Source organism: Euprymna scolopes, chromosome 27 (assembly GCF_053919585.1).
Source record: "Euprymna scolopes isolate OS-2025 chromosome 27, ASM5391958v1, whole genome shotgun sequence".
In the NCBI taxonomy this organism is placed as follows: domain Eukaryota; kingdom Metazoa; phylum Mollusca; class Cephalopoda; order Sepiida; family Sepiolidae; genus Euprymna; species Euprymna scolopes.
Genome location: NC_136508.1, coordinates 50,957,630 through 50,974,409, shown reverse-complemented (window position 1 = coordinate 50,974,409; position 16,780 = coordinate 50,957,630). Strand labels below are relative to the sequence as shown.

The following is a 16,780-nucleotide window of genomic DNA, read 5'->3' as shown; positions in this document are numbered from 1 at the left end:
AGTTTTATTTGTGCAACGTTTCGGTCGGTGTAGCCTTCAACCTTCATCAGGCATGTTGGTTGTTATCTGGAAAAAGAAAGGAAAGGAGAAAAGTTACTGGCTCTGTAGATGGTTTCGTTTTCTTGGGGTTGTTTTTTATTTTTTCGACGTGGTTTCGTATGTGTGAAAAAATTTAGTTGACAAAGGGGAGGCAACTCTAATAAAATTCGACACGGGGTTATCTCCCTTTTACCATTGAAATTTTAAAGAGGGGTTGTACAAATTTTCGTAAAATATTTCAATGATCAAAGGGAGATAATTCGCTGTCGAACTTTAATAGAGTTGTCTCCCCTTTGCCAACCAATTTTTTCATATATACGAAACTACGTCGGGGGGAAAAAATCCAATAATATTAAACCATCTATGGAGGCAATAACTTTTCTCCTTTTTTTTCCCAAGATAACGAATAACATGCCTGATAAAGGTCAAAGGCTACACTGACAGACACACTGCACAAAATAACACTCAAGATGAGAACAATAGTCCTATCAATACAAGTAATATAAACAATCAGCCCTCATCTAAAAATTCCTAACTTTAATAATGTTATTATTATTAGGGCTATAACAACAGCATATTCTTTTCATTGTTTTGACTCTCGGGTATATATCCGACACAGTTAGACACAGTTAATCAACCGAGAACCACACCACTCTATATAAAAGCATATAAGATATTAACGGATACACACTCGAGAGTCAAAACAATGAAAACAATATGCTGTTGTCCTAGCCCTAGTTATTATTTATAAAGCCATTCGTTAATTAATATGAGAAAATGAAACATTTGTCAGAGGTTATATATATATATATATATATATATATATATATATATATATATATATATATATATATATATATATATATATATGTTGTTATAACACCAACAAATGGTGAACGTTTAACCTGTTAATCTCTAACACTTAAGAAAAAAAAATTTTGGACCATATCTACAGACACTATGCAGGGTGTTGAGCAGCGAGATGTCCGTTCTTAAATTTCTGTACGTCAGTACAGGCAACAAAGCAGGAGACAGGAGGAGAGGGGGTGAATTCCACACTCTAGCAGTTCGTGGATAGAAATTATTAGAATAGAAGGCGTTGTGATCTCTAACAGTGAAGGGATAAGATCTAGTGATCTCTAACAGTGAAGGGGTAAGATTTTGCTGCTTGTTGGTTTAGTCGGGAGTATTTATTGCGATGGTGATACAAATGTTATGAGTTTATTAGAGCACACTCCATTAAAATAATTGTAAGACAGGCACAAAGATGCAACATTGTGGCAAAGGGACAGAGGTTGGAGCTTGGTTCATAGTGTAGGACTTATTAGGAGAGGCTTTTTCTGGACTTTAAAAGGGAGAGAATAGTGGTAGGTGAACAATAAAGTATAATACGGTAGAAATTTCACAAAACATGGTGTAAGAAATACAGTATGGTCGTATTATACTAACGATTCTACGCTTATCAAGGCCCTAAGGCCACTCGAGTACAAGGGTTAATGAGTTTGTTAAGTGAACAGTAAGACAACACTGTGAGGATTGGTAACAATGGTTGAAACTGGCCAGAATTTGATTATCTAAGAAGACGGCTTTTTTTTCTTGGTGCACAAACAAAACCTGCCTTTAAGCCTTTGACCATTGGCATCGGCATGTGGACTTACTTTCTTAAGATTTCAGCACACACTGAACTTTCAAATAATAATAAGATGAACCTTGTCACCTTTACAAACTCACTCTTATTTCTATCTATCTATCTATCTATCTATCTATCTATATGTATATATATATACATATATATATATACATATATATTATGTGTTTGTGTATATAAATATTATGTGTATATATATATATTATGTATATATATATGTATATATATATATTATGTGTATATATATATATTATGTGTATATATATTATGTGTGTGTATATATATATATTATGTATATATATATTATGTATATATATGTATATATATATTATGTATATATATATATGTATATATATATTATGTATATATATGTATATATATATTATGTATATATATATATGTATATATATATATATGTATATATATTATGTATATATATTTATATATATATTATGTATATATATGTATATATATATTATGTATATATATATTATGTATATATATATTATGTATATATATATTATGTATATATATATTATGTATATATATTATATATATTATGTATATATATTATATATATATATGATATATTATGTATATATATATTATATATATTATATATATACATATCTATAATATATATATATATATATATTATGTATATATATATATATATATATATATATATATATATATATATATATATTATGTGTTACAAAGGAAAGACTGAGTTTTTTTGTATTCATGGTAAAAAGGACACAGAAGGAAAACATTGAATGGAGGTTAAAAAAAAAAAGAAAACAAAAAAAAAGAGTTACATAACTAAGGGGGTAGAGTGGGCCGACCCGATTTCGCTCTTACTTTTCAAAGCCGAATCAAAAATAATCCTCGATTCCAATTTGAAAAGTGAGGACGAATCATGGTCGGCTGACTTTACCCCCTTAGGTATGTAACTTGTTTTTTTTTTTTTTTTTTTTTTTTTTTACTCCCATCGAATGTTTTCCATCCATCCTTCTTTTTACCATGGTTACAAAAAAACTCAGTTTTCTGTTTTTAACAGCTATAATAAAGTTTTGTACCTCGCCCCCAAAAAGTATATATATATATATATATATATATATATATATATATATATATACACACACTTTTGAATAGCATTCCCGAGCTTTGACAGAGCGACTTTAGAATTTTGACAAGCAATTCCCGAGTTCGACAAGATACAACTGAAGAAGGTAAGAGGTTACATCAACCGAAACGTTGTGTGAATAAGACAGTGTAGTGGTTAGAGTACTTGGAAAAAAATCAGTTGTTCTTCTTAAGGTTGAAGGTTCAATCCTCAGTGTAGGCGACCGACAAATACAATTGCAAATTACTTAGGACCTCTATCCAATCATGGCTGATGGACTGAGAACATGCTACCCCTGCTACAGGTTATATCTGTAATTCTATGCATATTCCCGAGTTCAACAGTAAGATTCCAAAATTCGACAAGATACACCTGAAGAAGGTTGAAGGTTACATCGACTGAACTGTTGTGAAAATGACACTCAAGATGAGAGGTAGTCTCTCTCTCTCTCTCTTTCTCTCTCTCTCTCTCTCTCTCTAAATGTGCTAAAATATAAAGTGCGATAATAATCTATCTATATATCTATAAAAGTGAAATTGTGTGTGTGTGTGTGTGTGTGTGTACATTTCCCTACCAAACTACTCTGTCAATTTTCGGTCTACAGACTCGAGATTTAACATATTCAGATATGCAGCAAGCTTTTTAATCAGTTTTGGGGCGAGAATTTGGCTGCCAAGAGGTCAAAGTTGAAAGCGTTGACCGTTGCAGACTGTACTAATCTCGTCCGCCAATTTTGGGTCTATACACTTGAAATTTTAGATGTAGGTTACCTAGACGTGAATCAAACTTTATATATATATATATATATATATATATATATATATATATATATATATATATATATATATATAAAGCTGAATGTGTGTGTGTGTGTGTGTGCGTGTGTGTGTGTCTGGTCACGAATAGGCTCCTATATGGTTGACTATTTTAAAAAACTGATTACATATACTGATAGAAGATGTATCGAGACACAGGAATGGGTATGTCTGATCTGGCAGAACGGTGGTTCATTAAAATTGTGGGGTCTGCGTTCGCGCCTGGTCCACAAAGTATGGAAATAAAAAAATAAAAAAAAAACGTTTCCAAGTGTTTTTATATAGATGTACATAATAATACTTTGATAAGCATGTTTTAACTTAAATAGGGATGGTATAATAAAATTGTGGGGCCTGCGTTCGCTCCTGGCCTCCCTAGAATGGAAATAGGCACAAACTTTAATAAAGACTTTTCATATCTATCTGTGTAAGTATACTTTGATAATTATGTTTCAGTTTGAAGAAATATGGTATAATAAAATTATGGGGTGTTCGTTCGCAGCTGACCTCCATAGAATGGAAATATGTCACAAAGTTTAACAAGATTTTTTAATATAGATCCACAGAATATTGTGATAAGTGTTTCAGTGTGAACAGGTATGGTATAATAAATTATGGGGTTTACTATTTTATTTTTACTTTCATCATATTTTGCTTTGGTTTTGATATCCCCAAATTCAACCCAAATTTACAACCCTTCCTTTTCATAACCTATCATACTTTCATAAATGAGTCCATTTTCTGTAGGCTGTTTTTGAACCCAGTCAACGATGGGTACTTTTGCTAATATATACATATATATATATATGCGTTTTATTTTTTATTACCGTATCTTTCTATTAAGTTACATTATTGTTTCAGTTACTCGGCCGTTTTTTTGGCCATCTGTAGCTTCCTCAGACTTTTTCTGTAAAAGTGTTAAGTTACATTATTGTTTCAGCTACTCAGCTGTTTTTTTTTTGCCGTCTGTAGCTTCCTCAGACTTTTTTCTGTAAAAGTCTGATGAAGCTACAGACGGCCAAAAAAAAAACGGCCGAGTAGCTGAAACAATAATGTAACTTAATAGAAAGATACGGTAATAAAAAATAAAACGCATATTTGCTCTACAACAGTATTGAGCACTTTCTTCAGTTTTTATTAATTAACATTTCCACTATATATATATATATATATATATATATATATATATATATATATATATATATATATATATATATATTATATATATATATATACACGTATGCATATAAAGTTATGCACAGTACATAGGGTCGAGCAAAACCGGGCTGAACTGGTAGTAATATAAATAACCAATACTTATCTAAAAAATTCAGAAATGTAATTTCAATACTAACTTTCTTCAAGACATACGAAGAAGAAGAAGAAGAAGAAGAAGAAGAAGAAGAAGAACAACAACAACAACAAAAAAGAAAAAAAAGAAAAAAGAATTTACGTCTTAATGACTAACGCCTGTGTTTTACCTGTTCAGAAAAGATGATCGATAAAAGTTTAATCCATTTGTTATTTAAAAAAAAATACAATGAAAGAAATGCGGTACATGCTGATTGTGAAAGATCTTTTTAGGAAGTGTTCCTTTATTTTCTTTTTGAAACAGTAGATGCAGGGGAGATGGAATAAAATCAAGATTACTAGCGTGTCGTCCGGCATTGCCCGGTTGTAAAAAACATGTTTAAATATATTTTTGACCTGGCGTAAAATACGCTTAAATATGATATTTTAATTTATCCAGATTTCGTATATATTATAATAGAGTCGCGATTTAAAAAGTAAAAAAAAAAAAACCCTTTGTGTGCCATCAGCGAGAATCGAAACCGAAAGCAAAACTGTAGCATTAAAGCTGGTGATGTTACCACTATACCAACGTGACGCGCATATGAACTGATTAAAAATAAAAATTAAAAATAAACTAAGATGAATGTACAAAATGTATAACAATTTTTTCAATTTTGACCCATTTTTAACCCTTTAACCGGCTAAAGACCCATAAAAGAATGGCCCATAAAAAATCCAAGGGCAGATGGATATTAAAACTTTAAAAATTAATGCAGTTTACAGAATAAATTTATATTTGCGTATGCATGAAGAATCACATTAAGCCAACTAATACCTGTCAAGCTCCAATTTTTTCAATTGTGTCCCCTTAGCAGCTATTTTTACCAGCTAAAGACTAAATAGAATTTTTTCCACACGTCCGAATCCCCTATATATCAAGTTTCAAGTATGTAGACCAAAAACTGACAGAGCAGTTCGATAGAAATCAGTCCGCACACACACACACACACACACACACACACACACACACACACACACACACACACACACACACACACACACATATATATATACACACATATACACAAAGGGGAATGATAAAATTGTCGCCTTAAAAAAGGCGACATGATTCCATTTCCATTTAATGAAATCTGGTCTTCTTTTTTTTGTTACAGACCATCTACTAGTTAGTTAATTTTGTACAAATCCCAAGAGCGATAGGAGCCTTATATCATATCTGAAAGTGACACAATGTTCAATGAGTGAGATCGGAGATGTGCCACTGTACTACTCATGCTCTCTACCAATCCAAGTTATGACAACAGGACCATTGCCAGCATCCTCAAAATGCATCGATGGATTGCCACGAATTACAGGAACGTGCCCAGAGTGAGAAAAACAAATGTTCTGGCTATGGTTATGGTCGTTGATGTGGCTTTAAGTGAGGACCACATCGTGCCACCTCACATCTTTGAAATTGGCTTGAAAGTCAACACCAAAGTGTACCTGGATGTGCTGAAGAGTGTGGTAACCCTAGTGCAATCAGCTGGCAGACCCTGAGTGTGGCAGTAGGACAGCGTGGGCCCACAAATCCAAAGTGACTTCAGAGGGAATGCTACGACATTGTACCCTTCTCTCACTGGCCCCCTTCTTCTCCAACCTGAACTACTTTGTTTGGTCATATGTCGAGAACATCACCAACATAACCTCCCACGACACCAAAGCCAGCCTGATCGTCGCCATTCACTGAGTATTTGTTGAGCTCCCATCGGTGCTTTTGAAAAAGGCATGCTCCCAGTTCCGGACCTGTATCGAGGCGGTGATTGAGGCTAAAACAGCTTCATTGAATAGATGTTAGCTCTATTACATAATCAAGTTATCTGAATTGATTTTTTTCAATAAAAGTTTTAAAATAAACCTATAGTGTTGTTTTCTTTAGGGCGACAACTTTATCGTTCCACCCTGTATATATATATATATATATATATATATATATATATATATATATATATATATATATATATATATATATATATATTAGACATTAAGAGGAGATTATAGATAGATTTATAAATACCCGTTCACATAAACTTTTTTCATGATAAAGCTAAAACCCAGAATTAGATGGAATCGAGCAATTGTATGACGAATCGCAATTGTATCGAAGAATATAAATATAAAGAGTATATATATATATATATATATATATATATATATATATATATATATATATATATATATATATATACATATATATATACATACATATATATATACATATATATATACATACATATATATACATACATATATATACATATATATACATACATATACATACATATATATATACATATATATATACATACATATATATATATACATATATATATATACATACATATATATATATATATATATATATATATATATATATATGTACTCTTTATATTTATACTCTTTCACAAGAAACACTCGTCTAGCAGAAAACACTATCAATAATTCCCTCCCCCCCTCATTCTTTATCTGTGCCTAAGCTTAAACGTAGATTGCATGAACAAAGCTTCTTTCTTAGAACTGCACGCCTGTGGAATTGTCTTCCGTTTTCCTGCTTTCCAGCCGACTACAATATGGTTGTCTTCAAGTCTAACGTAAACAAGTTTTTGATGAATCATTCCACTTGAGTTAACAAATTTACCGAATTTCCATTACTAACGATTGCTGTACACTCTTTAGCCCTTACCCTCGAGTGGCCTCTTGGCCTTGATAAGTGGTGATGCCTATGTAAAACTGTATATATATATATATATATCGAGAGAGAGAGAGAGAGAGAGAGAGAGAGAGAGAGGGAGAAAGAGAGAGGGGTGGATAGATAGATAGATGGAGTTAGTCGTTGCAATTACTTGCGATCAAGTGTATTTCTTTTCCAGAACTTTGTTTTGTATTTACTCTTAATTAAAAAAAAAAAAAAAGGGAGAGGAGGTTCCTAAAAATATAAACAAAAGTTTTTTTTTTTTTTTAATATAAAATGCTTATCAAGGCAAAAAGGCCACTCGAGGATAAGAGTTAATAAATTTGCTAGGTGGATGAGGAGACAACACCGTGATGATTGGTAATGATGGTTGAGACTGTGTAGATTCTGATTATACTAAGAGGACGGCTTAATAATAAGTACTCGTTAATATCGGACTTGAAAACGTCCACGTTTTAGTAAGTTGGGAAGCAGCCCCACAGCATCGTGATCCACAGACAGGTAGTTCTTGGAAAGAAACATTGTTCATGGAAGTTCCATTCAATTTTAGGTACGTAGAGAAAGAAAAGATTTTTGGAAAGTGGTTGTAGCTAGACGAGCTTTTGTTGTGAATGTTTTACAGAGGGGAACCGTCATGGTATGCACTCAATCGAGCACATAGCATGAAAATGAGGACAGAGCAGAGAAAGACTAATAATGTCCCTTCAGCGAGAAAGAGGTTGCATGAAAGAGAAAAGATCACTCCCCACTAGATTTTGAAATTAGTTTTTTACCCTGTCAAGCCAGAAAAGGGATACTCCAAACCACACCTCCACAGATGTGGCAATAATACTCCATCTTCAGACATATTTGACTCTTGTACAGGTAGAGGATTGCGTCAGGAGTGAGATAATTTCTGGAGCGGAAGAATGATCCAACCATTTTACCCTCGACCTTAGCAACAGATTTGATGGAGGTTTCTGAATCTTTGAGATGAGGTTAGATAATTTGGTTTATTCAGATTCTCTCGACTACCATTCTCATCTTGAGTGTTATTCCTACATCGTTTCATCCGATATGACGTCAGCAAAGACCCATGGCAAAATGGATAAAGTACTTTGTAAAATTCAGTTTAAAGCTACAGTCAAACCTCGCTACTATGACACTCTCGCTATCATACCACTTTTGCTCGGTCCTGACAAAATTCAACACAAAATAAATTTACTATGCCATTCCATCATCTCGCTACTATGTCACTATTTTGTGTGTTGTGTTTTCGAATTCAATTATTTTTCATTTTCAATTTTCCGATTTAGTCATCAAGTGTTTTCATTTGATAAAATAAGTCCATTTTTACAAACCCTTGTTACTATACCACTTTTGTTCGGTCCCAACGGATGACATAGTGGTGAGATTTGACTGTATACTTTTTAAGGTTGAAGGTTCAATCCTCAGTGTATAAATACAATTGCGACTTGGGATTCTAACTAGTCATGATTGACGGAACAAGAACACACTACCTCTGTGAATTAAATAAAGAGTTCTGTTTGAAAGTCCATGCAGATTCTCGAGTTCAACAGAAAGGTTCCCAGAGTTCGACAGACAGATTCCCCAAGTTCAACAATATAAACCCGGAGAAGGTCGGAGGTTACATCAACCGAAAGATTGTATGAATAACATTCAGGATGAAAATAGTTGTTCGAATAATCCAAATAATACGAGATTTGATGCAAGTCTTCAACTTCACGTTTGGAGTGAGAGTCAGTCCTAGAAGTTTATGTTATTTACTCGTAGCTTCATTCTTGATTTGTTTACAAGACTGAGACTATATTTTTCTGGGCGAGTTTTTAATTTATGACATTAAAAGTAATCGTGTCTTTACTAATGTTTAGTAAGTTGGGAAGCAGCCCCACAGTATTGTGATCCACAGACAGGTATGGATTATTGAAATGCCACAGAATAGCCAGTCCCACTTTTTTTAATTTTTTTAATATCAAATTGACTTGGAACAAATATATTGAGGATATTGCTAAGGCTGCTGCAAATAAGGTGAGCTCCCTCTACCATGCTAGAAAACTACTCACACCTGACAGTATACTCTATCTCTACAAATCCACCAATCACCTATGCATGGGGGTATTGTTTGCCACATCTGGGCTGGAGCATCTGCCATTAGTTTCTCACTCTTAGACAAAGCAAAAAAAAAACAAAAAACAATCTCCAATCTTACAGGTTCTAACAATATCAACCAAATTAATCTCTCTCCTATCGCCACAAAGTTGTATCCTTGTATCCTGTTTTACAAATATTTTAATAGACTGTGCTCTGACGAACTAATAACATTTGTAACCCCTCGAAGTAAATATCCCCCATCTCACCCGACAAGCAGCAAAATCTCACCTCTTCATTGTAGAGCTCCCTAGAGGTCGGAAAGCCTTTTACTCCATTGAACAGATAGAGTTTTAAATTCCCTCTTGGTTTCTTGTTTGACTAACTGACTGAACTAACATGCAGACGTTTTAAATTGGTCTACGAAAATTGCAAGTGCCAGCCATGTTCAGTTTTTGCTCATTCAATGTTTACACATTTTAATCGTGCATTTCTCGAGTTTCGATGGTTAAAATAAATTAACTTTTTACACGAAATGACTCTTCATGTGATAATGTTTAAGATAAGAAAGAGTTTTAATGACTTATTTTTCTCATATCACCCGAGAACCCTATTTAACGACATTACTCTACATATTTAAAAATAATTTTCCCAGGCGACTAACAATAAATAAATAAATAAATAAATAAAATTAAAAAAAAATAAAATAAAAACAAAATAAAAAATAAATAAAAACAACAAAACAAAAAAAAAAACATAAAAACACAAAAATATACCCGATTGGAGACGGTGTGATTTTTATAAAATGACATAAATAAAACGGTCAACAGAAACTTAGAAAAACGTTATTGCAAGTCCAGAGTTCAACCTAATTAAAAACACAAAACCACAGAAACACCTTTTATGCACGTACTTGTACTTGTGACAACTTGTCACAGGACGAAACCGTTACATTCCAAAAATCACGTAAATTGATCAAGTAGTTTTTTTTTAATAAAGGAAATCATTTTTTAAAGATTTTTTTTGCAATGTTAATAGTAAATTGTAGCCATTACAGAATTATATATATATATATATATATATATATATATATATATATATATATATATATATATATATATATATATATATAACCGACACATAATTTTTAAATATTTTGGCTTTTGGTCCCCCGACAAAAGGAGGGTAAACCTGAAAATTCACCTTTGTCATCCACCCATTCGTCTGTCTGCACTTTTCTCAGTAACTATGCCTTGGATATTAAGGACTATCCACTTATTTTGTGTTTCCTTTTTAAAATTAAATATGTTTTTAACTCTTTTTCAAAGTGTTTTTTAACATGTTTTATTAACTACTTGTTCTTATATATATATATATATATATATATATATATATATATATATATATATATATATATATATATATATAGTTTTTCCTTTTCAGATTAAATGTTTTTAACTCTTTTTAAAAACATTTAATCTGAAAAGGAAAAACTTGATAAGTGGATAGTCCTTAATCCGCGGAGTTTCGAAGAAATACTTTCCTTCTCATCAGAGGGTAAGAATTAGCAAAATGCAGGATCGGATTTTGCATGCAAAAGTATTTGATGAAATTTTATTTATATATATATATATATATATATATATATATATATATATATATATATATATATATATATGCCACATAGAATGCAAAACTAACAATCCTATTTAAAATACAGACGAAATAAAAATATTTTTTTAAATGGAATTAGTAAGATGTTTTAATTGTCTCTATCATATAAATGAATCCAAATATATTGACAAGTAAAAAGAAAATAGAAAGAAAGAAAAAAGTTATTAAAAAAAAAAAGAAAAGCTACAACAATCAATCAAAAAGAAATTGGTGGAATTTATTAAATAAACCTGAAAAAAAATACATATACTTAATTTTAAAAAAGTAAATGTAATTATTGTCACCATTATTCAATAAAATATATCGTTTAAACAATGAAAGGCACTGTGGAATAAAAAAAAGTTTAAAAAAATAAAAAAATAAATAAAAAATAATATTTAAATGGAAAAACAAGAAAAAGGAAAAAAATTACACAAAAAACTAATGCAATTAAACAAAAAGAGGTCATATTGAACTTTTAAGCTTTAAGATGACTACCATTGAAACAACCTTAACTTAATCAAACCAGTTATAGTTTGGTTTAATTAATAATTTTATGACCGAATTAATTCATAATTAAATAATTTTATGATCGAATTAATTGATTAATTTAACGGTCATTGAACCAAGTCGCTAGAAGATAGATAAATAACCTAATTTGGTTAGGATGATGATTGATGAGGTACTTGTTAAGATAGGGTCGACACATAGATTTAAAAAAAAAAAATGTTGTTTTAAGCAAAAACATCATTACGTACTTAATTGTCATGTAGAAAATAGTACTATATCCAAAAATTACGAAAATTTGTCGAGTAGAAAGTTATTTATAGGTAAAAGTAATTTTTACGGAAAATTTGGTAAAATTGCATTTTTCTTAGATGTTATAAAGTAGACAATAAAGAGTTCCCACACGGGGGGGGGGAGGGATACATAACTTACAACACAAACTTTAGATTGTGCCGACATTTGTAGCCTATAGCGATAGGATTATTTTAAAACTAAAAACACAATTTGTTCTACTCGATGGATTTTCGTAATTTTCGGATATATTACTACTTTCGACATGACAATTAAGTACGTAATATTACTTTTTGCTAAAACGACATATTTAAAAATCGATCTGTCGACTTAACAAACACCGATAATGTTTCAATGACAGCCATCTTAAAGCTAAAACTTCAATATAAGCCTCAAAAAGTATAAGAAATAGTTTTCAAAATAATTTCTTTTAATACAACAAAAAAGGCGAAGATACAGAAGTTATAATTACACCCCCCCATCGTGTGTTAATAATAATAAAAATAATAATTCTTAACATTGAGATGGAGTATGTTTTTTTTTATTATTATTATTTTTTATATTACTATTCTGTTTCTACACCCCCAAAATATAAACATAACCACAAAATATTTTTTCTTTTTTTTTTTCTTCTTTTTTTTTTCTTGGGGAGTGAGAGCCATAAAAAAAAAATTTTGTTTTGCATTTTCATAAAGAATATTTTTTTGTTGTTGTTGAATTTGTCAATATTCACCCCCTCTCTCCCCCCACGAGGATAAAGTTAAACACATGGTCAGTTTTAAATGCGTGTGTGGGGGGGGGAGAGAGAGAAGAGCACTGCTCCATTGGAAGGAGCTTTCTGAATTAGAGCATAAACATCTGTATTTTTATTATTTATTTATTTATTTTATTTATTTTTTTTTTTTTCAAATTTTATAAAGTTTAACAGCTCCATCTTCCTGGGTAACCAACAAGCGTGAATCATCGCTTACGAAAATGCTTGACGGTCGGTAAAGTCCGTCCGTGTTATCCAGTAAAATCCTTTCGGCGTGACCATCATACGTAAGACGGATAATACGATTATTCTTTTTGTCGGCCACGTAAATCCGACCCTTTGAGTCGCAGGACACCCCACGGGGGTCCTCCAGATTTTCATCGCTTTCGCTGTTGTAATCTGGCCTGTACGTGAAATAATTACTACCATTCCAGTTAAAAGCGATCACTGAACGTTGCATGGAATCTGCGATGATGATGTCGTTCATCGGAGAAACGGTGATGCCAGTCGGGTTCCCTGTACACAGTCTCTGGATTGAATAAAGTACCCGACCACTATAGGAAAGAACGTCGATAAACCAGAAATTGTCGATGCAATTTGTGGCCACCAGCTGTTCATTTTTCCCTACCGCCAGTCGCATGTACTTTCGAGGGGTCTGTAGCCGATTAGTAATCTCCAAGGAATTATCCGGGTCCACAGAAATCATCTCGCATTTCTGGGGCAGGGTCAGTAAGGCCTCGCCTTCGGGTAGTAAAACTATGTCGCCCGGTTCAGACACAAGACGAAGCAGACCGACAAGTTTACCGGTAAGCGTAAATTTTTTGACATGACGATTCCTGCAATCAATCCCAAGAACAAACCCTTCGGGCATAAGGATGGCACTTTCCAGCATAGAATAACTCTCAACCCCCGGAACGCCAGCAGAAAATTGATGTTCCAAAGGTAACAATATATCCAAGCCATTTTGATGGCCATTTTCTTCTAATGTTGGGGTTGCAGGTTCTTGTGCGGGTTTCTCGGGCAAAGCTGCTGGTTTTTCTTGTATAGGAGTTTTCTCTTGCGCCAGAGGACGTTTTTCTTCGATAGCCGGAATTTTTTCTATTTTTTCAGGAGTGTGTTGGTCTTCTGCGGTTGTAGTTTGTCCTTCTATAGCTTGAGATAGTTCTACTAATATAGCTGGAGGCTTATCTCCTATGGCCGTGGGTTTAGTTGGTGGGAGAGCCGCGGTCTCTTCTGGGGGGTTCTTTTTGGATTGGACGATTTTAGCTGTTTTCTGCATAATCAGAATTTCCTGACGGAGATCTCTAATTTCGGGCCCTAAATTCAGATCGGACTCGCTCACACTCAGACGCTTCGACTTTTTCAGGGTAATTTTGGAAATCAGCCTTGCGGCCGATGTGTCGTTTTCCATGATTTCGCCGATAATGTCTGTTTTACCTTCTTTGAGATCCATCATATCTGAGAGAAAAAAGTTCTCCGGGAATCCGTCCGCCCATTCAGTCGAGGGCCTCGATGGGTCTATTGGTTGCGTAGCCTCGTTGCAATCAGGGCATGGGAAAGAGTCCGTGTCGAGCTCAGACAGTTTGGTTTGAATGTATGAACTCAAACAGGTTTTACAGAAAGTGTGTAGGCAAGGCAACGCCCTGGGTGACTGAAATTGCTCGTTGCACATGCTACACGTGAGGAGAAGAAGGGTTTGCTGGTGCTGGTTGTGCGCCTTTGTTGAAGAAGGGGAGGACGGCTTCTCATTTTGTTTCGGATGCGCGGACAAGACGGACGTTTTAACATCCATACTGCCGGGCACTTATTTAATTTAGGACCGAACCGCAAACATTTAAAAATCAAGAAAGCGTTATGCCTTGAATTTCCATATTATAGGCTATTAGTACTAATATTGTGCGTTTTATTAATATTATTATTTTTTTGTTTGAACAAAATAAACAAACAAACAAAAACTTACTTTATATTTTTTCGAAAGTTGAAATAACCTTTTGTAAAGAAACCCTCAGTTAACAGCATGCACGCAATTACGAAATACCTCCTTGTGTCTCCCCGTTTCTTCTTCTTCTTTTTTTTTCTTTTCTCTATCTGCTATCATAGATATTTAGGCATAAAGTCCGATAGAGAGATAGAAATAAATAAATTAGACTTATTAAAAAAAAAATTAACAAAACAAAAATCGATTTATACAGTCAAATTCTCGATTTTTTTTCTTTTAAGTTAATACTAAAAGACGGGGTTTAATTTGGTCACCTTAAATTTGCGGCCCCTCACATCACGGACTAAGAGATCGAAAAGAGATACCGCTACTAACAGCGAGGAACGACTAATTACATGCTACTAGTCCGGTAGTTGTTGCGCTATGTGAGGGCAGCACTCAGCAGTGGCTACTGTCAAATGACCGCCACTGACAAACAATTTGTTGTTATTTTATTTCCAAAGTGACGACCACACACGGACAGCCTTCCTCTCGGCTAAATGCGTATAACTTATATAGATCAACCCCCCTGGCTACCAACATTGGTTCCGTAAAATCCTACAACGTTTAACGATAGGCGATCACACTAAATGAAACCTGAGTTCCTGAAACGGGAAACCAGTTACTTGTTTATTTACATTGGATTTTTTAATCTATTTTTTTCTTTACTGATATATTTACATTGTTGCAATGTTGCACTGTATTTTTTGTTGTCGTAAATTATTATTTTTTATTTATCATTATTGTTTTCTAATGTTTGTGTGTGTGTGTGTGTTTTTATGTGCTTGTGTGTGTGTGTGTTTTTATGTGTTTGTGTGTGTGTGTGTGTGTGTTTCTATGTGCTTGTGTGTGTGTGTGCTTGTTTGTGTGTGCGTTTTTGAATTTGTATGTGTATTTGTGTGTGTGTGTGAGTGTGTTTGTGAGTGTTTGCATGTGCTGTGTGTTTGTGTATGTGTGTGTATTTTTGTGTTTGTGTGTGTGTTTGCATGTGTTTGTGCTTGTAAGTGGGTTTTGTGTGTGTGTGTGTTTGTATGTGTTTGTGTGTGTGTTTGTATGTGTTTGTGTGTGTGTTTTCAATCATGTGGACAGTTTATAAAGTGGGCGCTTATTTAGCATAAAATCTATTCAAAAATAAATTAATTTCAGAAAAAAATCTTTATAATATACGTACCATCACGGAACGAACATATATTCCAAATATCAGGTAAATCGAAAAGTATTTTTTTTTTGTAACTAAAAAGACCAAAATTTACGATTTTTAGCGATTAATGTGAAATCGTTAGCATTACAAGGCTGATCTTATAAGTTTTAATTATTGTGGACTTATCTGCCCTAGTTTTTTTTTTTTCAAGATGGCGACGCGAGACAGTTCCTTTTGCTCACTCATAAATTTTAATTTTCTTAGTTAAAAATAAAAACTACTTTGCTTAATTTACGTGATTTTTGGAATATGACATCTTCGTCCCACGATAGGTACTACATATCATAAAGATATCCTGCAATTTATTTGTTCAGTTTTTAAGAATATGTTTAATTTACAAAAAAAAAAAAAAAAAAAAAAAAAAAAGAAAAATAGGCAACGATATAAATATAATGTGCTCGTTTTCTGTTTCAGGAATTCAGGTTTCATTTTATGTGATCGCTTTTCGGTTGTTGCTGAAACTCGTTGCCGGATATTACCGAATCGATATTGTCCGCCGTGGGGACTGGTCTATATAAATATCAAGCATATTGGGTTGGTGGGTCATTATGAAAGTCCGTCATAACACCACGGACGTGGAACAGATACACGTAGTAGTAGTAGTAGTAGTAGTAGTAGTAGTGAATAAAAAATCA

General features: G+C 33.0%; 1 protein-coding gene across 1 annotated transcript; it reads right to left on the bottom strand.

Moving 5' to 3' along the window:
• Window positions 1-13,075: 13,075 nt before the first annotated feature.
• On the bottom strand, window positions 13,076-16,505 carry LOC145248851 (uncharacterized). Its single transcript, XM_080110574.1, has one exon. The coding sequence runs from the start codon at window positions 14,756-14,758 to the stop codon at window positions 13,118-13,120; it is 1,641 nt and encodes a 546-aa protein (XP_079966700.1). The 5' UTR covers window positions 14,759-16,505; the 3' UTR covers window positions 13,076-13,117.
• Between the last annotated feature and the right edge of the window lie 275 nt (window positions 16,506-16,780).